The sequence below is a fragment of the Procambarus clarkii genome, chromosome 11, assembly GCF_040958095.1.
Source record: "Procambarus clarkii isolate CNS0578487 chromosome 11, FALCON_Pclarkii_2.0, whole genome shotgun sequence".
NCBI classification, from domain to species: Eukaryota; Metazoa; Arthropoda; class Malacostraca; order Decapoda; family Cambaridae; genus Procambarus; species Procambarus clarkii.
This window is the reverse complement of record NC_091160.1, coordinates 36,800,367-36,826,938: the sequence shown is the minus strand read 5'-3', so window position 1 is coordinate 36,826,938 and position 26,572 is coordinate 36,800,367. Positions and strand designations below refer to the sequence as shown.

General features: G+C 38.4%; 1 protein-coding gene across 3 annotated transcripts; it reads right to left on the bottom strand.

Moving 5' to 3' along the window:
• Positions 1-241: 241 nt before the first annotated feature.
• On the bottom strand, positions 242-20,244 carry LOC123758312 (metal cation symporter ZIP14). Of its 3 annotated transcripts, XR_006772871.2 has the most exons (12): positions 19,849-20,244; positions 14,735-14,916; positions 13,230-13,410; positions 11,749-11,917; positions 10,067-10,236; positions 6,939-6,962; positions 5,564-5,698; positions 4,966-5,217; positions 3,527-3,740; positions 3,088-3,275; positions 1,198-2,145; positions 242-1,155 (listed from the first exon to the last, which is right to left on the bottom strand). XR_006772871.2 is itself a non-coding variant. In XM_045742536.2 (11 exons), the coding sequence occupies exons 2-11, from the start codon at positions 14,887-14,889 to the stop codon at positions 1,993-1,995; spliced, it is 1,641 nt and encodes a 546-aa protein (XP_045598492.1). In that variant the 5' UTR covers positions 14,890-14,916; positions 19,849-20,244; the 3' UTR covers positions 242-1,992. The 3 variants fall into 3 exon arrangements, 2 of the variants coding, with proteins under 2 accessions (XP_045598492.1, XP_069178717.1); XM_045742536.2 differs by having other exon boundaries at positions 242-2,145; XM_069322616.1 differs by lacking the exon at positions 19,849-20,244 and adding an exon at positions 17,898-18,316 and having other exon boundaries at positions 242-2,145.
• Between the last annotated feature and the right edge of the window lie 6,328 nt (positions 20,245-26,572).

Here is a 26,572-nt window from a genome sequence, read left to right as displayed (position 1 = left end):
CCATCCATCCAGTTCCCCCACCATCCCTCCAGTTCTCCTACCACCCATCCATCCAGTCCCCCTTCACCATCCAATCAACCAGTCCCTCCCACCATCCATCCAGTCCCCCTTCATCATCCATCCATTCACCCCCCTGTCCATCCATCCAGTCCCCCCCCATCCATCCAGTCTCCCTTCACCATACATCCATTCACCCCCCTATCCATCCATCCAGTCCTCTCACCATCCATCTTGGGACCCATGGCATGACATATATAATAAGAACGTGTATGTTAAAAAAGCAAAATAGCAGACAAACAAAGAAATTCTTCACAAAGAATTCAAAGCGCAGTGGTGTGCGTCACTATGCGTGATAGACTTGTAAACAAACTGAGAGTGCCTCGCCCCACGCGCTCATTCGACCCATACGCGTACGAACAGACGTCGTCTTTCAAGTAAACTGTCATATTCCAATTCAAATTTTATGACACATTTGACGTCGTGTTCCAAGAAATTCATCTTCTAGGGCAGTCGTCAACTGAGGTTCCACTGTACAAAGAAATGATATTTGGAAAGCTGGTCCCGGGTCTTTTTTAATATTCCCTACATGATCCCCTACATGAGAACTAAATGCTCAGAACAGTTAACATTTTAAAAAATAAAACTGAATTTGTTAAGAGAGTTCTTTCGAAGAACTGCAGGAGTTGTCAAACACGATATCTCATTTTCACGGACACAAAGGTCTACTGCATGAGCCTTTTCATAATGAATATACTGTATGTATTACAAAATAACAAAAGACAGTCTTTGGCTACATTTCCAACTGCATTTACAGTTATTAATATTTGAAATACAAGTCATAAATTAAATTTAGGAATTCTATTCAATATTTAAAATAATGAAAAACATTAAGCACTCCATCAAATCTGATTTACAAAACATCTTTCAAATACAGTACTGTATATACAAAACTGTCAAAGCTTCAAAAAGGGTGGCTAGTGTATTTATTCATTTAGAAATCATAAAATACATAAAAATTAAAATAAGCCTCATCATCATCCTCTCTAGCATACATCCCCATTTATTTTCCCAGAATTGGTAGGCAACGATGACCCTGGAGGGAAGGGAAGTGTTGTATGTAATATAAATGTCAAATTATTCGTTGTGACACTTGACCTATGACACTTGACCTATGACACTTGACCTATGACACTTGACCTATGACACTTGCCTCCACACCCGGGCTGCTCACAGGAAGCAAGCTCCGTCACAGATTTATGTACCATTCATGGTGGCATTTCACCTGGTTCACAATCCTGGTGTAAAAGTTATACCTATGGATTACTGTACCACAAATAAATTTCAAATCCCTCAGTCCCTCGAAACAGACAGCATACCCATGTTGGCTGCTACTTCCCGTGCATTCCCCACATACACACAACATTTTCTCGGGTTCATCCCGTGCATTCCCCACATACACACAACATTTTCTCGGGTTCATCCCGTGCATTCCCCACATACACACAACATTTTCTCGGGTTCATCCCGTGCATTCCCCACATACACACAACATTTTCTCGGGTTCATCCCGTGCATTCCCCACATACACACAACATTTTCTCGGGTTCATCCCATGCATTCCCCACATACACACAACATTTTCTCGGGTTCATCCCGTGCTTTCCCCACAAATACCCCATACTTTCAGATTCACCCCATAACTCATCTTTTTCAACTTCCTCTACTTCTCCTCCACACTTCAAACTTTTCTTAAATTTTCTTATGCTTTCCATATCACTAGAATTTTAAGCACCCACCAGTATCCTTACTGTACACATTTCATCACATATTCAAGGTATTTATACTTGTTAATAAATTTAAATATCTTCCATTTACTTAAATATATACATATATAAATAAATTTAAATCATTCTACATACAGTACAATATTTATATAAATATATCTCATCTTCTGACAAAAGAACATGTCCAACTGAAATGTCTGAAATTTGATCAGACAAGAACCATATTATCCTGGAAATATGCTAAGAGGAAAAGTAATGCAATACCAAGGAAAAAGCCAATATTTTGGAGGAAGAGAATACCAACAGCAGCCTTCCAGCCTCCTTCTGCCGCTTTACTGGCTACTTCGTTCATCTCGGGCACCTGCGATAAAATTAAGATCATTAATCGAACTGCTAAATAATCATAGCCTTATCTTGAATACGATAGTATCAATTTTAATCTACTATACTCGTAAAGGTGAGACCTATTCAATTAAAAAAACAGGAAACTGAGTACATTGAAGTTCTACCAAATATTTGCCTACAACTAATGACGTCTTTTGTACTGTCTTCCATCTAGTTGTTTGATGCTCAATAGTTCAGCATACTGTATTATAAAGTTTCTAAACAATTAGAGTTCACAAATTACACTTCAATGGCAGTTCATCTGGTACTGTATTAAGAGACCTTCACTTCACATAACAGTTCCTACAAAAACCTAACTTTAAACACATTCTCTTTTTAGAAATGGTAATTACACTTTGATTAAACTAAAGAAACACAAAAGCATAAATTACACAGAGAGCAAAACAAATTGTTTGAGAGATCTTAAGCAGCAGAGAATGTGAGAAAAATGCACAATTGTTTGATAACATAGTAAATGGAAGATGTACATATTAAGTGAAGGATGTACATCTTAAGTGGAAAATATACATAATATGTGGAAGATCCTCATACAGTATAACAGGCAAGATGTTGAGCACTATTGTGTTAGTACTGCTATTTAATTGCCAACAATTAATAAAAACCGAGTGCACTCTGTGCACCCTAAATAAGTCAGTAAATGTAAGTCTCATGGATTAACCTTCCCAGGAAAGAACACTTACACAGTCACAACTGAATTATTTAGACACTAAACAGATCTTAGAATTCAGGTCTATAGCTCTAATTAGGAGAAGGAAGAGTTTGTTGATAAGAAGCCATCAGGCACAAATTAACATAACATGATAACTATGCTCACAGTGGAGGTCTTAACTAAGACTTCTTAAAGTGCAAAGAGTTTTACATCTTCATTACAATAATGTTTTGAAGATAAGTTTCTTACCATATCCACCAGAGATATGTAGAGGAACATTCCTGCTGCTAAAGCAAATATTGCTGTGTTGTCCTGTGTGAACTCTCCTAGAAGTATGCCAAATACAAGGCCAAGATAACAGGTGGTTGCTGATAAAAAATTGTATGCAACCGCTTGTTTCATTGTCATGCCTGCATTGAGAAGAACGGCAAAGTCACCTGTGGCAAATTCAAACAAAAGGAGAAAATAAGTCCATAAATTTCAATCTTTTGCTAAATATCGCCCATAATTTTGATACACAAGATCTAAACCTGTTCTTTCATTAATGAATTATTCCCTAATAATCACATATAATTGAGTCTTAAATGATCTAGCCAGCTACAAAGCTAAGAACCTAGTCCAAATCCTAAAACTATAACTTTTGGTAACTTTAGTTAAAAGTGAATAAAAAACATCACTGATTACTTACCTAACTCGTGGGGTAGCTCCTCACACATAACTGCCAAGCTTATGGAAATGCCTGTTAATAATGATTCTGAAAATGCTGCCCCAATGGAAACTCCATCGATGAAGTTGTGAAAACCATCTCCGAAGATGATCATCCAGGCAACAGTTTTGATGACAGAGTCTTTACCTTGTCGGAACTCGATGTGTGTGTTGTGAGAGTGTGGTACCATTGGTCTCTGCAAGGGAACAGTAAATTGTCTATTCAATTTGAGAAAATAGAAAAAGAAAACAGAAAAGCTAAATTTCCCCATTAGGTTTTTAGTAAGATGATTTTTTTCTTCAAAATGAGCAATGAAATTACAGTACGTTCATACTAGGACTAGTTTGACTGCAACAGCTGCTTCTAATCTCCTAAAGGTAAATTCAGTTTATTATTAGATCTGATCTGTCTCTGTAGTAAATATAACATCCTCATTATGTTTTAGCAAGTATATATATAGGAAGCAAACTGGCTGTTCTTGATCATTCAGAGCTGCACTAACTTCAGGGGAAGGCGAAGGAAATATCACCTCATCCATCATCATTATTATTCCCCCCATTTCCTACCTTCATGAGGAGGGGAAGTATCTAGTCTATTGATAATTCTTTCATCCACTCACAAAATCACAACTTGGTGGACTCCAGCGTTTCCTCTCACCCCAGCATGTTGTACAATTATTACAGAATGGCAAACAATAGCATTTTTGGCATTGTTTGTCCTTTCTTACTGCCTTGTGGTTTTTCTCTTGCCTTACCCTGTACGCTTCTTTTATATACGATGCTTGAAGCCATTTTCTCTTCCATTCTTTTTCAGGGGAAGGTGACTCAAAAATTTTAAGGGGTTACATAAGTTGAATTATGAGATATTATTTATTATTATTATACTATTATTATTTAAAATAATAATACAAATAATGTCATACGTGATTATTAATTATCTTGTCACATGTGGGTTGCATAAATCTCTCCCAGTCGGCTACAACTGTACATTAAATCTGAGATGCAGGGTATTGTAATTTCTCATAATATCCCTACTACACACTAGGTTCATAACTTTTCAAGAGTTGCAAAAAATGGCAAACCAAAAAGGATTCAATTTTGTGGGAACTAAGAAAATTAAATTCACCTAATATTTAGCAAAACACAATCAAGTACTGACTGATTAGCGGCAGTGTTTAAACTAAGGGGGGGGGGCAAAATTGTTATAAATGACCCAATACTGTACTGTACTCTGGTTACAGAAACTTGATAAGTACTGTAACGGCAAATATGATATTGCTAGGTTTAGTAAAAATGGGTATAGAGCCAACTATTCTAAATAGACAAAAACTGATTGTATTTCTTATACCCTCACAATATATATATATATATATATATATATATATATGAATATACTAATTAACAACAAAATGTAAAACTTACTTCATTGTGTCCAAATGATGCCTTGATGGCTTGTTCCTGAGATGCATAAATCAACTCCACATTATTGGATACACAGCCATTGTTGGGAGGCACAAGCTTGGAATTCTCAAAGCCTGCAGCCTTACAAAGTGAAGATTGTCTGCAGTTAATTTCATCACCTATATCTGCTCTGTCGGAAGACTGTAATTCGCAACCATTTTCGTAAAGCATAGTTTGTTCAGACTGAGATGCAGGAATTGCTTTATTATCATCCTGTAATGGTTTTAATGAGCAACTTTAAAATGATTGATAATCTCATCAATCAACAAAAAGATTATTTCATTCAGAAAACAAAACACAGGTCTGTTTAAGATGTATATATATATAACAGAGCATGCAACCTTTACTTAAATAATAATAAAGTTGAATCAACATTAATCAATATTGAGATATTGTTGATCAATGTCATTTACCCAGCTATACATGGGGAAATATGCAATGGCAATACATACATATATATACAGTATACACACACACACACACACACACACACACACACACACACACACACACACACACACACAGTACGAATATATTTATAATTTATTCAAGACAACACCTTTGATGCTTGGTGAGTGAGGATGATTTTGATCATGCGCTCAATCATGAAGAAGCTCCACATGCCCACCAGAACATAGAGAGAGATGAATAAGTAATCATGTTGACTGTGGGTCGATGTTCCATCGCTTAACGTCTGAAAATAAATGAAGTAAGGCAAATATAAATTCAGAGTTGTACACAATGTTTGATGTTATGCAGTGATGGAATCAATATCATACACTCTATATGCACTATGGCCATATTAATTGGTGATAATTGGCTTGATCTGGGAAATTGTAATAACATGTTTCAAACAATACACGTGTCCTGAGTACAGTACAGTGGCACATCGACTTACGATTGTTCCGACTTCCAATAATTTCGGGTTACGATATAAATTTGATCGAAAAATGTGACTCGGCTTACGATAGTTTCGTCGTTTAACGATATTCGTTGATACACGTTCGGGTCGACTGAGCGCATGGCTCCCGGTCACGCGGGCCGATCTGCCTCAGTTTACTAGAGCCGCCTGCTTAGTGACGATCACGCTTATAAGAAATTCCATTTTGTGATGATTTTTTTGCTTTTTGAACATAAAACTGATTATTATATATCACGCCATGGGTCCCAAGAAAGACAGTGGTAAGGTTCAACATATGAAAACACATGCAAGAATGACTATAGAGGAAAAACAAGAGATCATATGTAAACATGAAAATGGTACTCGTGTTGTTGAACTAGCTAGGCAGTACAACAAATCTTCAGAGGAGGAGGAGGCGACGGCATTAGAGGATGTCCCTTCCTCATTAATTAACAAAGTGTGTGCAGTATGGGAAGAACTGCAAAATTTTGCTGAAAAGAATCACCCAGATAAAGCTGTAACAGGCCGTTGCATTGATCTTTTTAATGACAATGTGATGCCTCACTACAGACAAGTGTTGGAAAGAAGTAAAAAACAATCTTCAATGGAACGATTTATAATGAGAAAATCAAGCAGTGAGCCAGAAGCAGGTCCTAGCGGTATGCAGGCAAAACGTGCCAGAGTGTGTACCTCAGAGAAGTAGCTGGAGGAAAAAATTGTATTCAGTATAAAATGTATTTTTAAGTTAATATTTTTGAAGGTGTGGAACGGATTAATTCAATTCCCTTTATTTCTTATGGGAAAAATCGTTTCGACTTACGATACGGCTCTGGGAACGGATTACCATCATAAATCAAGGCCACACTGTACTTGTTATGTACTCATAGACACCTGTTACCTCAATTTACCTAACAGCCACCATCTCTAGTGGCCCTCTGCAAATTATACCTGTCATTATCAGCCGTATACAACTACAGTAGTATTTATCTTAACAACAAAAGTGTTCCGAGTCTTCAGATAAGACTTAACATACCTTAGCCCATCTTAATCTGAAAGCCTGAAAAAAAAAAATCAATCAGTACAAATTTCCTTAAAAACTGTAACGCAGATAGTCATTTAAATCACTTTTCCTACTGATTAACATTATTTTATGGAAAAAGTCTTAATTAAGACCCAGAACTAAATGATTTCATGACTAGTTTTATCCCTATCATTCCACATTAACATTATTATGAGTTTCTGGACTGCACTGTCATCCATGTACAATACATATCCATAGACTCAATTTTACATATTTTATAAGAAACTTTACACTTTATAATCTATTAATCTCATTCCCTCGTTTATTTATATCACATTAAAGTACAGTACTGCGAAGAAAGTCATAGGAAACAGATTATACAAATACAGCGTCGAGTGTAATAAAATGCCCTTTTCTGGGTTGCATCTTCCCTCAGTTTAATTCTCGGTACACCAAAGGCAAGCACACTTCCAACTGTCTTGTTTTCTCCATGTGGCAGGGTAGCTCACGAAGATCAGAGATCAACGTACTACCTTGATATGCAGTCGGAAATCGGGTGAAAAAAAAAACATTCACCTTGCAATTCTTATTAACATAATAACCACTGTCTGAAGACTCACAAAATGATCCCCAGTACCGAAGAGCAATAATTCTCCATCTATCAAGAGCATGCACTTCACTGACAATACAGTCAAAACAGTCTTCAGTAAGCGGTCCTCCAGTAACAAGCTCGTGGAAAGCAAGGAGAGGACAGACACTAAAACTTTATCCAGCAACCACTTTGGCTCCAAGTGAAGATGAGCTTGATACTGATAAAAGAATATGCATGCAATTCAAAATCAGAACTAAGAGTCTGTAAAGTGGTCAGTTGATGGAGAAGGGTGCCATGGAACTGACCCCCGCCCCAAACCCAAAGAAGAGTGTGGTGATGAAGAATCGTCTTCAACACTCTTGGAGTCTGATTGAGACACATTGTGGTGTTGTACTGGTCCCGAGACCAGCACAACACTGACCTCAAGATAAAGTGGTAAAGACTCTTCAAACGTACGCAACACAGCAGTTAGACCATACAGGAAGATAAGGCACTCCAGCAGCTGCTTGAAATGCTGATGAGAAAACAGATGCCTGAATAGCACCACAGAACCATTTAGAGATAACCATGCAACCATATGAAAGCAGTCTCTAAGAGAGAGAAATGCCAACCTGGTGTCTCAGATCCATTCCAATCAGACTATTGATGGTTGTGGTTGTATACACTGGAGAAGGATCTCAGGGTAACCAGGGCCAACAGAGACCCTTGGACACTGCCTATAGAGTCCAGACTTCACTGACATATGCCTGGCTAAACAACAGCAGTTACTCCTCAACTGGATTGTCAATGTCTAAATCATCAAAAACCCCACTGTACGATCAACATACAACAGTAAATTTGTCAAGTTTGCCATGGGAGGTCCATAGACATGACCTACATCTGAGGTACAACTCAGCTGGATTGGATTAGGAAAGATATACAAGATCCAATTTGTGGCAGAAGATCCTATGTTAATAATTTTGACCTATTTCCAGCATTAATAGTGAAATTCTATATTTTTCACTATTACTCTAGCAACAATTATTATGTTTTAATCAGTTTAAATGATAGAATATAATTTTGCACATAAAGTACAGTACTGTACTTTGATATCAAAATCATTAAATATAAACTTTTAAATATTTTGTTGAATCATTCCTGACGTAACTCAGATCAGCTATACAGGTCCCACCCAGCTGGAAATTGTTAGTTTTATGCTACGTAGAAGAACCATCTTTAAATGTTTACTTTCTGCTGAGGGGACTCAAGAAGTTGTATGTACTTCAAAGACATGTTCTCCATCATCAATTGAAGCTATAATAAATTGTGACCCACAATAAAAACTACAGAAATGTATCCAACTTGAACTGCTCAGAAGAGTACAGAAGTTACTTAGCCATAACAACATGCTACTGTATCCGGTTTGAACATCTGTACTCACACATGATCATACAGTACATGAACTAGCCTTGCAAATCATAAACTGCCTCTAGTCTCTGCTCTTCTATGTACAAAGAGGAAAACTACTCTAGGAACCAGTAAAACCAGTGTAAACAAGTTAACTAGTACTTTCTTTATATCAATTTATTCAGGCACTATTCTACTTACATACTGCTCTGTTGAAAGCCAAGGCATCTGAGGCAAAACTGACCCATCACCCTTCCTATCACCCTACACCCTGGCCCTTGAATGGACCTTGACGTATTATTAGGACGAGAAAAAGAAGCCATAATACCTTGCATTCTCTCTTCCCAATGGCTCAGTTTCTTATGAGTAATCCATCAATCAACTCTTATATAACTGTATCTCTCATCAGACAAAGTAAAGGGAACTCATTTAGAAGATCACTATCAATCATTTTTACCTGAATATACCTCAAGGTCACCATCTCCTGTGACCTAGACAGGGACATGATACCAGTAACTTGTTAAATATCTCCCTCCCCCATTATTCCCGAGGATTTTTCCACGAACAAACAGCAGCAGAAGGCTTCCAAGTTTCCTGAGTGTCTGTTGAACAAGTACTCTCCACCAACTTTACCAGCTGATAATTCTGTAAAACATGACCTAAGTGGTCTGAAAACACTAAGGTGAAGCTCTGATGGGTCACTGGCATGTACTGTTTGTAAGTAAATGTTTCAAATGACCTTTCATAGATTTTTAACATATGTAAGAGACAGAAATTGGGAAAATAAGGATAAGCAGAAGATATATATATTTTTACACATATACAATATACAGTATCTATATTGGACAATGGTGAGTAGATATATATATATATACTGTACACAAAGAAATATAAATGGGTGACTGGAGAGGTTATGTGCATAGAAGCCTATGTTAGAAGATCCATACAAATTCTGCTTAGTAGGCAAATAAGACTAGTAAAGAAATACGTTCATAACAAATTTAAGTACAGTACAAATCAGAACATTAAAAGATTAAATTACAGTTTGTCTAATAAAACAATCTTACGTAGTAATACAGTATATTTTAGTTTGCCCAAGCCATGTTGCATTAAAGTCTTCTCTACGACAAAAACTCATTCTATGAAATCTGCAACAACCCACCTGAGGGATGAGGTGGAAGAGGGACGAAGCTGCCAGAGACCCCATTGCCAAGCCAACCAGGACGGTAAGCAGCTGCTGGTAAAAGTTATGTGCCATCAGCGGCAACACCGAAACCCCCGCCAGGGAACACCCAGAGATGAGCGTCACAAACAGAAGCCCATAGCCCCACACTGACCAGCAAAGAAAATAGAAGACAAGGAATCACGAAACAAAATACTAACAAGCCAAGATACCCAAAAATAGAGCATTAAGGAAAAACATGTTAAAAATTTATATGGCTCGGATACATACAGTATAATGGAGAAACTCATCATGCAGTAAATTGTTATTCACATGTTAATCTGATATCAAGCTACTGATGATCAAATACGGTATATACAGCATTTTATATACTGTACAGTATGTATATACTGTATACAGTATAGAGAGAGATGAGTGTCACAAACAGAAGACCGTAGCCCCACAATAAATAAATAAATAAATATATTATATACCTGTATATACATACATATTATATATATATATATATATATATATATATATATATATATATATATATATATATATATATATATATATATATATATATATATATATATATATATATATATAAAATTATTATTATATAACCAAGAATGTTAAATTTCATATATGTACTGTACTGTATATAATTTTAAGAAAGACTAGCAGTCAATTAAACGGTCCAGATGTGTAGGCAGCCCATGATTATGGGCAGAGAATTCTCTGCAACCATAAAGATGAGGAGGTAAAGTCTGCATCCTCGGCATTCACCTGAAGTCAATCTACTTATCGATGACTTGTGAGAATTCCTAAAAAGTTATTTAATAATGGAACAATATTAGTTTAATTTTACTGTAGCTTTCAGGTGTACAAATGGACGTGTCCATGTTATATTTACCTGAATATATATGCCTCAATATTTAGTTAACTAAATATTGGCCTTCTCTAATCACGAGTTTCATTTGTTCTTCTATATTTATGCTCATTTAATTGTTTGTGGCTGGCTCATCATTTCCTATATCAATCTTTCATTCTGTTTTTACCCATGTTGGGTTTCTGTTTGTTTTTACCCTTGTTCATTTTTCCTGATGTTGTGTTTGTTTTTACCCTTATTGTGTAATAATTCTTTCCATATTTTGAAGTCTCGCTGAAACTGGCAAATGTGTAACAAGTCCCGTAAGGTATGGAATCCTTTTGCAAACTGTTCAAGTTCTCCTTTATATATTTTAATACTTAAAAGATTAACTGATATGATGAAAGAATTTGTAAGATTCATTGGCTTACAAATCCTTTCATTATACTGAAATTTTTTTCACATAATTCTTTTCATTCATAGCGGCCCTCAGATAAATAATAGAAGAAAATACTGTACATGAGGAGAATGTAAATTATTGGGGAAGGAGAATTAAAAAAGAATGCCATAAATGAATAAAGAGGAAACTGAAGAAATAAAAACTGAAGCAGGATGCTAGTACAAATGGAATACATACTGGAATGTGTATGGTAGATAACAAGGAACTCAAGTAAAAACAGTATAATGAGATACAAGTATCTTGACAGATCTTTGGCTGCAAACAAGAAGCCTCATTTCTCACTTAGTTTGCAACAGCTTCTAACCCAAGTATGACATACATTTGATTGTAAACAAAATTAATTCTTACCCTCTGCAGATCTGGGCTTCATTTTAGTTTGTTTCTCAGTTGATTCCAGACTGCAGCTATTTTTGTTATGAGAATGGTACAAAACAACTGGCAGCAGAGCTTGTAGATCCTCCACACCCAGAATATTGTCCTCAAAACCATATGTTTTCAGTATATCATTATCTCTACACTGTAAAGGAAAATCAAGAAGTGAATTATGATAAATAGGTAAAAAAAAAAATTTTACCTTATAAACTTTTATTTCCTGTACTGTAAGATGTTAGTGGGTTCTTATTATGGTACCTGTATACTGTATAATCATATATAATCTATAGTATAGCCATAAGGAAAAAATATATCATGTAATGGATATAACATTTAAGTAGCCAAGCTCTGCAATGTAAATACAGTATAATCTTCCACATGTCTTTTGGAAAACTGTATATTTTAAGACAGACAATAATAATCAAATACGTTAATCAAACAACGAGTTTGTTACCTCGCAGACTTGGATAATTCAAATTTATTCAAAACTTAGAAGAAATACTATACCTGGTACTCTGTTCAATAGATGATAATACAGTGGTCAGCCCAGTTGGGTCACGACCAAACGGTCTCGGGTTTGATTCCCGACAGGACATGGAGAGACTATTTAGCATAGGTGGCACAAAACAAAGGGTAACAGATGGAAATTAAGTACCCTAATGTACCAAAGAGTCATTAGAGAGTACAAGTTAGTGTGTACTGTACATAAAACAATGCTTATCCAGCACTTGTGTGGCTGGCAGAGGAGTTGTGAGCATAACCAGACAAACCCATTAACTGGACAAAGTTATAAACACAAATACAAATCAGTCAAAAAAGTTATTTGATCAGTCCCAGTATATGTTGTTGTCAGGCCCTTGATTTGATTCCCAGGCTGAACAAAGTGTTAGGACACATTTCCTTACACCAGATACCTATGTTTACCTTAACAGTAAACAGATACTGTACCTAAGAGTTACTGGACTGTTGTAGGTTGCATACTGGGAAAGATCAGTCAAGGACTAGGGGAAACCTTGATAAACTAAACAGATAACCTGTCCATGACAATGAGAAACCATAATAATGTTACAAAATGTCTAGGTTTTATCAGTAAAGCTGCATTTTCTGTGTACAGTACACCACAAGTAGATCCATCTGTAAAGTGAGCCACTTTGTTTACCTTATGATTTCCCCCCCCCCGAGTCAGAAACAGGAATTCTCTGAGGCTTATGAAATTCCCTCTAGGTCATCTACTAACTTTTCCCAGGATGCAACCCACAACACTTGCCTAATTCCCAGCTACGAATTTAACGCCAAGTGCATACAGGCATCCAGCAAAAGGCAACATGCCCAACCATCTCTGTCCCACATGGAGATCCTTAGTTGTGAGCAGAGAACACAGACCATTGCACTCCAATTCACTCTCTCAAATCTGAGTAAGTTTTAACAAAAATAAGCAAATTAACAAATCAACATACCATATCTACTATATTGCACTGAGTTGAGGATAAAGCTTTGTTCTCATTGCAGTTTGTCAATATCGACACAGCCGGCTCTCTGCTAATTGGAGGACACTCACGTCTCCCCGTTGTACAGTCTACAAATAATTGAAAATCTTCTTGTGTGAAATTAATCTTATTGGCAGAGTATCCATACCACCTGCAAACAAATAGCAGCATAAATTAATGGCCTCTGTTTGGTGTTGTTCTTTTCATTTATAATTAAAATAAACAAATTAAGAAATATTTTTAAGAATCTTTAAGTTTACCAGCATGTCTTCCTGCTAAATGTTGATAAATACAACCCTTGTCATGTGAGCACATATCTGTATGTTTGTACTCAACTGAAGGGAGTAAGATGATGTATAGTCATTATTACTGATGTATAGTCATTATTAATATTACATTATTACCCTCTTTCCCATTGTCATTGGGTGGTAGGCACATGCCTTGTGAACAATGTGGAGCAACAAAGTCAAAGAAGTTATAAATATTATGAAATAGTATTCATCCATTGCCTAACAGAAAAGTATGCCCGAAAGTATGTCCTGACTTTGCTAGATACTGTATCTATATACAGTATTTAATATCACGTATGCAAATTAGCTGTGAAATGAAGTACTGTCCTTTGTGAATATTTCTCAAAATGGGATCAAACAAGTGCTGTTTTTAGTCTTACATTATTTGCTCTCTATCTTGATCCACTGTTGAAAGAGTTCTGAGCCAGTCGAGCTGGCAGTCGTTGTCCGATTATTATATTATGTCTGATTAATATGCAGGGTATATAAATATATTACCCATGCAGGTAATATATTTATAAATTATCCCATGGCAAACACAGACTTTAATATTTTTTTTTTTTTTAATCTCCTGCATAACTATTTATGTTACCTTTCTTGTGGTTTGGCTTTGACATTTTCCTTTAATATCAAAATTGACAAAGCTTATCACAGATATCTGAGTTTTCAAGTTGTTGTAATACATTTTACTGCAGAAAATTTAAATATGGATAAAAAATAATTTTACAAAAATTAGTAGCAGAATGATTTTCATTCACTTTGTCAATGTAAAGCTTCTTCACTTTATCAATGTCATGCTTCTTCAATATACTCCACACACTAGAGAAACAATGCACTGGTGTCAATGATTTTCACTGGTGTTGACCAGACCACACACTAGAAGGTGAAGGGACGACGACGTTTCGGTCCGTCCTGGATCATTCTCAAGTCGATACTTTAGCCACGTTATTGTGACTCATCTCCTGCATTTTCATTGGTGTCTGAATGAAACAATGCATTGGTGTCTGAATGATTTTCATTCACTTTATCAATGTAAAGCTCCTTCACTATACTCCACACACTACAGAAACAATGCACTTTAGGACCATCACTAACAAGAATATTTACTTTTGGATTAGGTACAAACATTTTTTTTTGTTAATCAAAAGACCTATAGCACTAAAATTACATATATGTAATACTTACAGAAAAGTAGTAAAATCTGTGACATTTTCTGGTTGTGGACCCCAGTCAACATTCCAGTGCGAACTATGGTTACCCTCTGCAGCTATGGAGAGGTGTGGTATAAAAATACAACACCCAATCATTGCTGCAGCTAAGACATTCCAAAGCAGATGCATTGCTTCCTAATTTCTTCAATCTTTACTCTGGAACAGAATATCAAGTGGAAAAATTGTAATAAGCAACCTAGCAGTGTGCTGAACTGATTTACAAAGCTCATGAATGAATTCAACAATAAGCTTCATACATATATACTGTACTTAAGTACATACATGCATTCATACATGCTGTTTAATACATAAGACATGCATTCATACACACTGTTCAATACATATGTACTGTACTTATATATTATTACCTAATTTTTAACTTTTCAAGGGTAGAGCAGATATCAATCTGGAGAAAATGAATGATACTGTACAGTGAAAGAGGGTTAAAGAAACAAATCACGTCCATTCATTATACCAGTCACAATATACGACAGATGGATTAAACAAACTTCAGCAATTACCTAAAAAAGTATCCTGCACTATTCCGCTGTAAAACACACATCATCTGATGCAAACTAAACAAATTACTAACCCACAGCTTACAAAAGAAATATTCAGCCAACAAAAAAACTATATGAAGAAATAAAAATTAGGCATAATTGAAAAATGAATTACATAAAATCTATTTTTCAAAGTTATTCAATATAATATAAAGAGCAGTTTTTTTTAAACAATGGGCAACTTCACTAGATTAATAAATTGACAGAATTTTGTCAATGGTAGACTCATGCTGTGAGTCACTGCCAAGGTACTTAATACTGAAGTATCTTCTTATGAATAGAAAGAAACTTTGCAAATAAAAACGCAGTGACACAAACCAAGGGAAATAGCTATCTTAATGGCAACTGCCTCAATTCTCTACCGCTATCCTAACGAATGCCTTATGAGTTATATTTACAATATGCTCACTTTAAAGCAAACCTGGCAACTATCTGAAATGCCATCCCTAATGGATCAAAAGATCTTGTGTGTTAGTGCCAGCCATATTCCTTAGCAATAAAGTGTTAAAAATACAGTACATGCTCCCTCTGATATCCTTAAGAAAGTCAGAGTAACTTCAGTTCATACATGATGAGATCGTACTCAAATATTAGCACTGACAAGGGTAGCATTCTTGATCTACTCCTCTTCTTTTATACATAAAAGAATGATACATAAAGCAGCTCCTTCTTTTATACATAAAAGAAGAGCTGCTTCTCCTACACTATCAAATAATGCTGGTATTACCCATGGCAGTATTCCTGATCTACTTCTCTTTCTTATGTACATCAATGAATGTATCATATGCACCCATCACCTAAGCCAATACTACAGTATTTGCAAATGACAACCACAATTAACCACAATCCCAAACATCTTAATTGACACAGAATTAAACTCAAAACAGTCTGTATGTGGTCAACTTTGGGTCCCGGTAGTACAGTTGGATTCGTTCTCGACTCACAATCGAGAATTCTGGGTTCAAATCCCAGGCGGGACAGAAATGATTCAGTGCGTTTCCTATCACCTAATGCCCCTGCTCACCTAGCAGTAAGTAGGTAGTCAGTTGTTAGTCAGCTTGTTGTGGGGTTGCATCCTAGGCAGGGACAGTAATACAACCTTGGGGGGAGGGGACCTCTATATAAGCCTAATGTGTACAAATATACTCTGGCTGCCTGTCTCCCGACACAATGAATTAGTATTTATTATGATTATCTTACAAACTCAGCCTCAACATTAATATAAATTATAGTGCTATCTTGAGGTTATCTTGAGATGATTTCGGGGCTTAGCATCCCCGCGACCTGGATCTTGACCTCGCCTCCTTTTTGTTACACACCCCCCAGGAAGCAGCCGTAGCAGCTGTCTAACTCCCAGGTACCTATTTACTGCTAGGTAACAGGGGCATCAGGGTGAAAGAAACATTTTGCCTATTTTTCTCTATGCCTCCACCGGGGATCGAACCCAGAACCTCAGAACTACGAATCCGGAGTGCTGTCTACCCAGCTGTCAGGCTCCCTGACACACTATTGCTACATACTATTTGGAAATGAATCTAGCAGCCTAATAGATGTAAGAATAAGGAATGCTCAAATTGAGAGAACAGAGGAAAAATTTCTAGACCAACATAAATTTAACTGACTGCCATATGTTGTTTCTTTGTGTGAAATTCAAAGTTTTCTCGAATAGGAACGGTATTTGACCATTCCTCAGAAAGTGACTCACAACAGTCGACTAACAACCAAGTGCCTAATTACAGTTCTGCTAGGTGGACAGAGGCAACAGGTGTAAGGACACACACCTAGCTGTCTCACCCTGCCCAGGATTCGAACCTTGGATGTGCTGGTTGAGAGCCGACGGTGGTGACCACTGAGCCACAGGTTACAATACAGTACAGCATACTGTATATCAAAGTACTGTATGAGCATACAGTGGAACCTCGGGTAGTGAACGTTCCTCTTTTTTAATTTTTTGCATTACGAACTCAATTTCTTTTGAAAATTTGAATCGGGTTATGAACGTTGCCTGGCTTTGCAACTTTGTTGATACACATATGGGTCAACCGAGCACATGGTTCCTGTGGTGACCGCGCTTCAGTTTACCAATGCCTCCCGCTTAGTGACGAACACTATTGAATTCTTTGTAAAGAATTTCATTGTTTTCGGGTTCAATGGCAATTTGTCCATGTATTACCCATGTATTGGTATTACCCATGGCAGTATTCTTGGTCTACTTCTCTTTCTCATGTACATCAATGAATGTATCATATGCACCCATCACCTCAGCCAATGCTATTTGCAAATGACAACTACAATTAACCACAATCCCAAACATCTTAATTGGCACAGAATTAAACTTAAAATGGTCCATATGTTTTGGTCCATATGTTAAGGTCAGCAGTAAAACCTGCTTTTTTGGGTTTTTAAACATAAAAGTAATTATTATATATCACACCATGCATCCCAAGAAAGTCAGTAGGGTTCAAGGTTCAACTTAAGGAAATAGTTGTGAGTAGAGGCAGCAGAGGATGTCCCTTCCGCATTAAGAAAATGTGTGAAATATGGGAAGAACTGCAAAGTTTTGTTGAAAAAACTCACCCAGATAAAGCTGTAGCAGGCCGTTGCAAATTTTTTTTTATTCATATATACAGGAGTTCTTACATTCCTGTACAGCCACTAGCACGCATAGCGTTTCGGGCATTGACCTTTGTAGTGACAATGTGATGTCTCACTACAGACAAGTGTTAAAATGTAGGAAAAAACAATTTTGTTTAGACAGATTCTTAGTAAGACAAGCAAGCAGTGAGCCACAACCAGGTCCTAGTGGTATGCCTGCAAAATGTAGGAGAGAGAGAGTACCTCAGAGAAGTCATCACTGACTGATGTTATAATGGAAAGGGACTAACAAACACCAACACCTCTCCTCCTCCCCCCTCCTCACCATCTTCCATACACCATCAAGAGTCATCAATAAAGGTAAGCTATAACTTGTACATACTATAATACAAAATATTTGTGTGTATTATGTATGAAATGTATTTTAAGTTAATATTTTTGGGAGTGTGGTAATTCAATTTACATTATTTCTTATGGGAAATTTTTTTCGGGTTGTGAATTTTTGACAGCTTACGACCCGTCTTAAATTAAAAATTAAAGATTAAATTAAAAAACCAAGATATTACTGTAACCTAAAATATGCTACATACTATTGTATGTATCTTGTTCTGCTCTGATTATACTATACAGTATATTTTTCATTAATTTACCCATAATGCACTCACAGTATTAGTACTTGGCATTCCAAAAAAAAAAAATACCAAGGTCCCCTAATTACTTGATTCCTTGAAACATGTTAAACATAAAAACATCCACATTCTCATATTTACTTAAAAGCCTAAAAAGTACTTTAAAATTCTGAACTATAATTCCAATCCTGACCAATCTGTTTTAGAAGGCTGCAACAGAACTTCCAGACACCACATGAAAAATTAGTACTGTATCTCTAATGTTTTCAAAGTTCGAAACAATCAAAGCAGAAATGACATGCAAAGAGAGATTCCAAAATTGAAGAACAGCCTCCCAAATACAAGAAAGTACTGTACCCTACAACCTTTAACCAATATATAAGAGAAAAATAAATACTGTACCTAAGATACAGTGGGGGAAATGACACTCTACTTAAACTGAATAACATGAAGTGTGTCACTTTTCACAGCATAGGCAATCTTTCCAAAGAAATTTCATCCAAAATTACCAAATCCTTTTTATGTGATTTTTCTAAAAGTTATATATTGTGGTTTAAATGCCATTCATTCGAGGCCTTTCTGTCAATGCTTAAAATGGTTATACAACCCACACCTAGCATGATGAACCAAGACAACAATATATATCTCAAATCTAATGCTTATTACATACAGTAATTCTTAATTAATAATAGTTTTCTCATGCTGGTGTCATTTTATGCACTCAGCTATGATATTTAAGTTTTTTTGTGTTTAAGGATCACTTTCATGAACACGAGATTACTTCTGATAAATACTAAATATATACTGCTAAAAATCTATTGGAACATATTATTGTCCTATGCCAACGTCTCAGAACTTTCACTTAACAATCACTACCCAATTTTCACAGGCTGGATTTTCTCACTAAATAATCACAATAATGTGACTGCTCTGTATTCTCAGGCTGGAAATTAGTAAAATCACTTTACTTTCACTCACCCAAACTGATTTCAAGTTTACCGAGACAAGTTGCCCGCTATCAACTCCCTCCACCACCAAGTCAACCTTTGTTTAACCAGGTTGGGTTACTACAGGGCAAGTGTGTCGCAACCGCTCATGACACTTGTTCTAAGTAGCATTAAGAACATTAGCATATGTGAATGGATGTAATTTCCATAAATTTCACTCTTCGCATTTCTGATTAAAACTGTAAACAAGAACTTCAAAAGAGATTATCATATACATATAAAACTTGCAGTTCTATATCTCCAGTGAACGTAAATATGCAAAGAAAGGCACATTTTGCGGGAAACCCCCAAAAATACCTTATAGGGAGGTGAATTAGTGGGAGACAGAAGCAGTAGTGAGAAGGAAGTCTTAGCCGGTGTGAGTGGAGGAGGAATAACGGGTGTGTCAAGGGATAAGCTGCCGTGCCCGCAGCGCCGACGTGTCCGTGGCCTCACACTCCGCTGCCACGACTCAAGGCAGACAACCTCCCTGCGGCTGCAATGCCACCAATCAACTCTGTTCGGAGTTGCAAACCTTTACCAGCTCTTCCTTATATTACACACGCAAATTATAAAATACTACAAATATTTTTCATTAACATTATTTATAAGCACACGAAATTATTTGTTTTTCTATGTCGGAGAGGCTGATTAACTTTCGGATATGGAATCATAATTGAGTTCTATTTTTAGCGCATGTACAAAGCCATCGTCTGCCGTGTTTATGTTTTGATGAGAGAAGGTGATGTTTCCAGTGGCACGGGGGACCCGGGGGGCGCCCTGCAAGCTTGAACACTGTAAATTGTTGCTACTACCTTAAGGTCATTGGAATAAACTCATTAATAATAATAATAATAATAATATAATTATTAATAATTAGAATTAAGATATAACTATACCACTATTGTTCAAGAAATGCTCATGTATTTAATACAGAATGATATAATACCAAAAATCCTATGGTCAAATATTCTAAGTTTGCATATACTTTTTATAATGTATGCCTATTCTATAAGCTCTCACTGCCTGCAAGTCTCTTATACTTGCTTCTCTCATGCCTATTGTAACACTAATTACAGTACTACTAATAATAGTCTAATTATTAGACTATTTCCTGTGTAACTTGACCACAAATCTGATGCAAATTTAATGGCTTAGCTTACAAAAAAAACATGGGGGTCCAGTTATTGACACCGTTTTTGTGACTGCAGCCTTTGTCGCCGCCCATAACATGGTCGTTGTTGTTAATATTTAATTAGTGGCAGCTACAGCACATGGTCGTACGTACCCAGTCGTTCCAGTGACGGGAAAAAAACTGGTAGCCCGGAGGCTATGTTCTTTGTCAGCGAAAAAAAAAAACTACTGTGCCTTGCGGCGATAACCATTGTTCGGTAGATGCTTGGCAACCCGGTCTGGCGTCCCCCAGGGAGGTGAGCACCGGACACCACCCACACAGAAAATCAGCTACAATGGAAGACTATATAGCCATTGACATCCCAGTGATCCCAGACGATAAGGCGTCAGGCGTCTCCTGACCCCTATATGAACTCTGGCCGGGGATCGAACAAAGGAAAAGCCTAACGGCAAAATTACGAAGGCCTCTCAAAACTCAAGGGGGGAAAAAACAAGAAATCGGGCAAAAGTTGAGCAATATCGTCCAGTGACCTTTGGGACAACAGGAGCTTGACGCCCACCACGCCAGGAGAAACACCAGCTTGATCCCGGTACCTTGGGCACCTTTCCCCAAAGATGGCGTCGGACACAGTCTCCCTACCCGAAGGGCCAACCGGAAAATGTGGAAGAAAATGAAATCTATCAGCTTCCATTTGACTCCAGGCGGTTCTCGCACTTGCTTATAGTCAATATCTTGATTATTCATAAGTGCATATGTGACATACTAATTTATTGTGAATATTTGAGTTTACCTTGAAAAGCTGAATAGAAAATCACAACCTAACCTAACCTTCTTAGTCCAGGCGATAAAGGGGTGACCAGGCGCCGTGTAAAGCGGACCGGTGAAGAGAAATGCCAGACGGCTGAATCGAAAACCAAAGGTCAATAATCGTATTCCGTTGTTTGGCGCGCGTTCCCATATGCAGGTGGTACAGGTGTTAGGACAAGGTTGGTCCAGTGCTTCCCCATAATAATAATTATTTATTTTGTCGAAGACAGGCAGCCTGTGTGTGTGTGTGTATGTGTGTACTCACCTATTTGTGCTTGCGGGGGTTGAGCTCTGGCTCTTTGGTCCCGCCTCTCAACTGTCAATCAATTTGTTTTTTCCTCCACACACACACACACACACATACACAGGAAGCAGCCCGTAGCAGCTGTCTAAATCCCAGGTACCTATTTACTGCTAGGTGAACAGGAGCATCAGGGCGAAAGAAACTCTGGCCATTTGTTTCCTCCTCCGCCGGGGATCGAACCTGGACCCTCTAGGATCACGAATCCCGAGCGCTGTCCACTCAGCCGTCAGGGCTCCCCGAGTGGGGTGTGTATGTGTGTGTTTTAATTACCTAAGTGTAGTTACAGAATGAGAGCTACGCTTGTGGTGTGCCGTCTTCACAGTACTGTTTGTCATATAACGTTTTGAAACTACTAGACTGTGACACACGCACACACACACACACACACACACACACACACACACACACACACACACACACACACACACACACACACACACACACACACACACACACACACACACACAATATAAATAGAGTGGTAGTTTAAATAGTAAATAGAGTGGTAGACGGTTGGAACAAGTTAAGTGAGAAGGTGGTGGAGGCCAAGACCGTCAGTAGTTTCAAAGCGTTATATGACAAAGAGTGCTGGGAAGACGGGACACCACGAGCGTAGCTCTCATCCAGTAACTACACTTAGGTAATTACACTTAGGTAATTACACACACACACACACACACACACACACACACACACACACACAGCTGGAAGCTTGAAATACAAACGATTCGATAAAATGTAAGGTAATACTTGTATCCTGTAAGGATGATCAACAAGTGGAATACAAAGAAAAAGTTGTAGAAGCCACCTCTATCCACAACTTGAAGAGACAAAGAATTTGAACGTCAGAATATTTAAATTATAACGTAACAGGTACAGCTAGCCTAGTAGGCGGGACATAAAGAACTAGACCTCACTATTATGTAAATACTCACACGTACGTCACATATTATTTGGCAAGTTACCCCTACAAGATGATCTGGCGCAAAACGTTATGAAAAACGTGAATTGAAAGTCATCTATTCTAACCTTACAAGAGTTGGCCGGACGACTCAGCTGTAGCCTAGTGCACGAGCCGGGACAACATTTACCAGTCTACTGATGTTGTTACTTGCACCATACATGTTTCAACACACTAGATAGTGTACCCGGCTGTGCCTGGGTCTCTCTTACCCCCTCTTTCATCCCCAATCCCTCCCCCCACTCTCTTCTCCTCTCATCTTCCCCTTTCTCCCGTGTTCCAGGTAGAAAATCTTTAACAACAACAACAACCTTCCCCCCCCCCCCGCCTTTCTTAATCCTTTCCACCTCTTTCTGTCTCTTTCAGAAAATGTAAAATTTAAACTTAAATGAATTCACGTTCATCGTTTTATAGTATTTCATGGAAGAATATTAGAGTAGGCTTCGAAAACTCTACCGAAAACACATGACCGATTTTTATTTGACTTCATGAAAACCGCAGGAGGGTGGCTATTGATGCTGATATTTCTTAAAACATGGCACTTGGACTTACCCGGATTAGCCTGTGAGCCTCACATGCCCTCATGTTTCATACACGAGAATTTGAGTGTGGCTAGCTCCAGGCGTCTGGCTTCCTACTTCGGACAGACAGATGTTCTAATTGATGTAGATGCCACTGTGGTGAACAATACCGATCTAAGTAGTTCTTCTCTGGACTCTTCTGCTTTCTTAAAATTCATCCGAGAGTTATCAGATTACTTAAGATTGATTTGTTGAATATAATTGTGAACTATTATTTGATTTACTGTGAGTTTCAAGAATCTCTGTTTCCTCTTTGTCAGTCGAATTTCTTTCAGGATCATTTTGGCCGCTCTTTAATATGCGCTTTCAGAGCGTCGCTATGTCATGACTCTTCAAACAGCGACCGCTGGTGTTTGAGCAGAACATTGTGGACAGAGACCGGGCCCGTTGATCCTAGGAGTGCCAGGGGACCACTGGTGTTTGAGCAGAACACTGTGGACAGAGACCGGGCCCTTGACCCTAGGAGTGCCAGGGGGACCACTGGAGTTTGAGTAGAACACTGTGGACAGAGACCGGGCCCTTGACCCTAGGAGTGCCAGGGGACCACTGCAGGATCCCGTCCTGGGCGGTGAAAGTCTGAATGACGTCACCGGGCACTACGCTCATTGGATGACGACACACCGTTCGACCAATCACATTCTGCCACGTATCACCTGCCTCTTAAGCAGTGGACACTATGTTAGAACGGAACTGAACAACGGAAATGCTCAGAATAAAATAAAGGCACAGTTATAAACATCAAATTAAATGCTCACTTTATCAAATAAAATGCTCTCGTAGGTTAAAGAAAATTAATTAGGATGTTAAGCACGATAAATTAGACCAGTGAACAGACCTGAGTAGGCTCAGGAACCTGTACACCAGTTGGTTGACAGTTGAGAGGCGGGACCAAAGAGCCAGAGCTCAACCCCCGCAAGCACAATTAGGTGAGTACTAATGAAGGCATGAGTACCCACCTATATAAGCTCACCTATACGTGCTTGTAAGGAGAGCATCAGAGCCTTGTCTTACAGTCCCTTGTGGCAATGACTTGCTTCTTAACATCCCTACTTGACATTATTGATGGGGTTAAGTGGGAGCTGGTCGGCCGAGCGGACAGCACGCTGGACTTGTGATCCTGTGGTCCCGGGTTCGATCCCGGGCGCCGGCGAGAAACATTTGGGAAGAGTTTCTTTCACCCTATGAAAGGTGAAAAGGTTTCACCCTATCTTTCACCCATGTTATCTAGCAGTAAAATAGGTACCTGGGTGTTAGTCAGCTGTCACGGGCTGGGGGTTGGAGGCCTGGTCGAGGACCGGGCCGCGGGGACACTAAAGCCCCGAAATCATCTCAAGATAACCTCAAGAAGATAACCTCAACATGTCCACGTCTTGCCCGCCCCACCTCCACACTACTCTTACACCGAAGAAATGCTTCACTACATTACTATGGCTCAGCTCAGCCTCTAGTGTCACCCATGCTCTCTCATCCTACTCCTGCTTATCTTAACTCCTGCTTAACATCCTACTCCTGCTTATCTTAGACATTTTGGTGATATTGTGGGTACTGGGGCAGACGGTTATCTTGAGGTTATCTTGAGATGATTTCGGGGCTTTTTAGTGTCCCCGCGGCCCGGTCCTCGACCAGGCCTCCACCCCCAGGAAGCAGCCCGTGACAGCTGACTAACACCCAGGTACCTATTTTACTGCTAGGTAACAGAGGCATAGGGTGAAGGAAACTCTGCCCGTTGTTTCTCGCCGGCGCTTGGGATAGAACCCAGGACCACAGGATCACAAGTCCAGCGTGCTGTCCGCTCGGCCCCCTGACCGACGATAGCTGACTCCTGTTAGCAGGTTGAGAGCTTTCCCATCCCAGAGCTCATGGTAAGCTTTACTCACTAGCTTCATTGGAATACGACCCGTCTCTTTGAAATTGAAATTGAAATAAGTTTATTGAGGTAAAATACACACAAAGGGATGAGGTAGCTCAAGCTATTCTCACCTCGTTCAGTACATCGTGTTAATACAAACATATAAACACATCACAAACAATAAACATATTACCAAACATTCTGAGAGCTAAACATATACATTTCCTACGACCCGTCTCGGCTTAGCAATTACTGACAGTTACAGCCCCGCTCCTGTGCCAGGTAAGTCTCCTGTGCCAGGTAAGTCCACTACGGGCTCACCATAGACCGTGCTACTTGGAACTTTTTGTTCCCAGTAAGTGAATCTAAAACAACAACAACAACAACATAGCAATTACTACTAGATGAACATAGGTGAAAAGATTAAAGATTGGGTTCCTTGTCAATCATCCCTGACCAGGGGCCAGATTTACGAAGCAGCTACGCAAGCACTTACGAACGTGTACATATTTTCTCAATCTTTGGCACCTTTGTTTACAATTATTAAACAGTTAATGAGCTCCGAAGCACCAGGAGGCTGTTTATAACAATAACAACAGTTGATTGGCAAGTTTTCATGCTTGTAAACTGTTTTATAAATGTAAACAAAGCCGTCAAAGATTGAGGAAAGATGTACACGTTCGTAAGTGTTTGCGTAAGTGCTTTCGTGAATCTGGCTCCAGGACTCTTAACTCGGACCAAATGAGTGGCGGGGCGAGTGTTACTGCTGCTCTACCACAGACTGCTGCTCACCTCCTCTAACAACTGATGCATTAAACTGCTGTGCTATATAGTCGTAATGTCTTGGGTGCTTTCTCCTGATAATTACCTTACCTTAAACGTGTTGCGTCTTGGCTTTCAGCGTCGGGAGGCCCAGTTCCCTCAGTCTATCCTCATAGCTCAGTCCTCTAAAGTCTAAACTGTTACACCTCAACCCGTCCTCTTAAAAATAACGTCAATTTTGGGCTCGTATGCGCGCTATGGCCAAATTTGGACGTAATTTGAAATTAAATCGACTCACAAAAGTGACGTATTGTTCCGTTTTCTGTTTGAGTCGTCCGGCTTACTCGGCAAGCTTAGAAGAGGCAACTTTCCATTAACGTTTTTCATTCCGTTTTGAAACTTTATGAGAATTTCCTGCCCACCTAACCTACCAGAGGACCCTTAACTTACTGTTAGTTGAAAAAAAATCACAGTCTTGTAGCAACCCTTTCCCCCTCTCAATTGTCTCTAGTTATATTTCGTGCGTTTTTAGGTAAGAATCCCACACTTGGCCTCAATATTGCAGTACTGATGATTCTACACTGGGGCTGCATACTCTAGTATTGGTCTAACATAGGTAGTGAACAACATCTTGAAAGCTTCA

Coding starts and splice junctions, on each gene's coding strand:
- LOC123758312 (XM_045742536.2), bottom strand. CDS start 14,889: ATGCATCTGCTTTGGAATGTCTTAGCTGCAGCAATGATTGGGTGTTGT. Junction 3,276..3,526: donor GGAGCTACCCCACGAGTTAG/GTAAGTAATCAG, acceptor AATTTGCCACAG/GTGACTTTGCCGTTCTTCTC. Junction 2,146..3,087: donor ACATATCTCTGGTGGATATG/GTAAGAAACTTA, acceptor ATTTTATCGCAG/GTGCCCGAGATGAACGAAGT.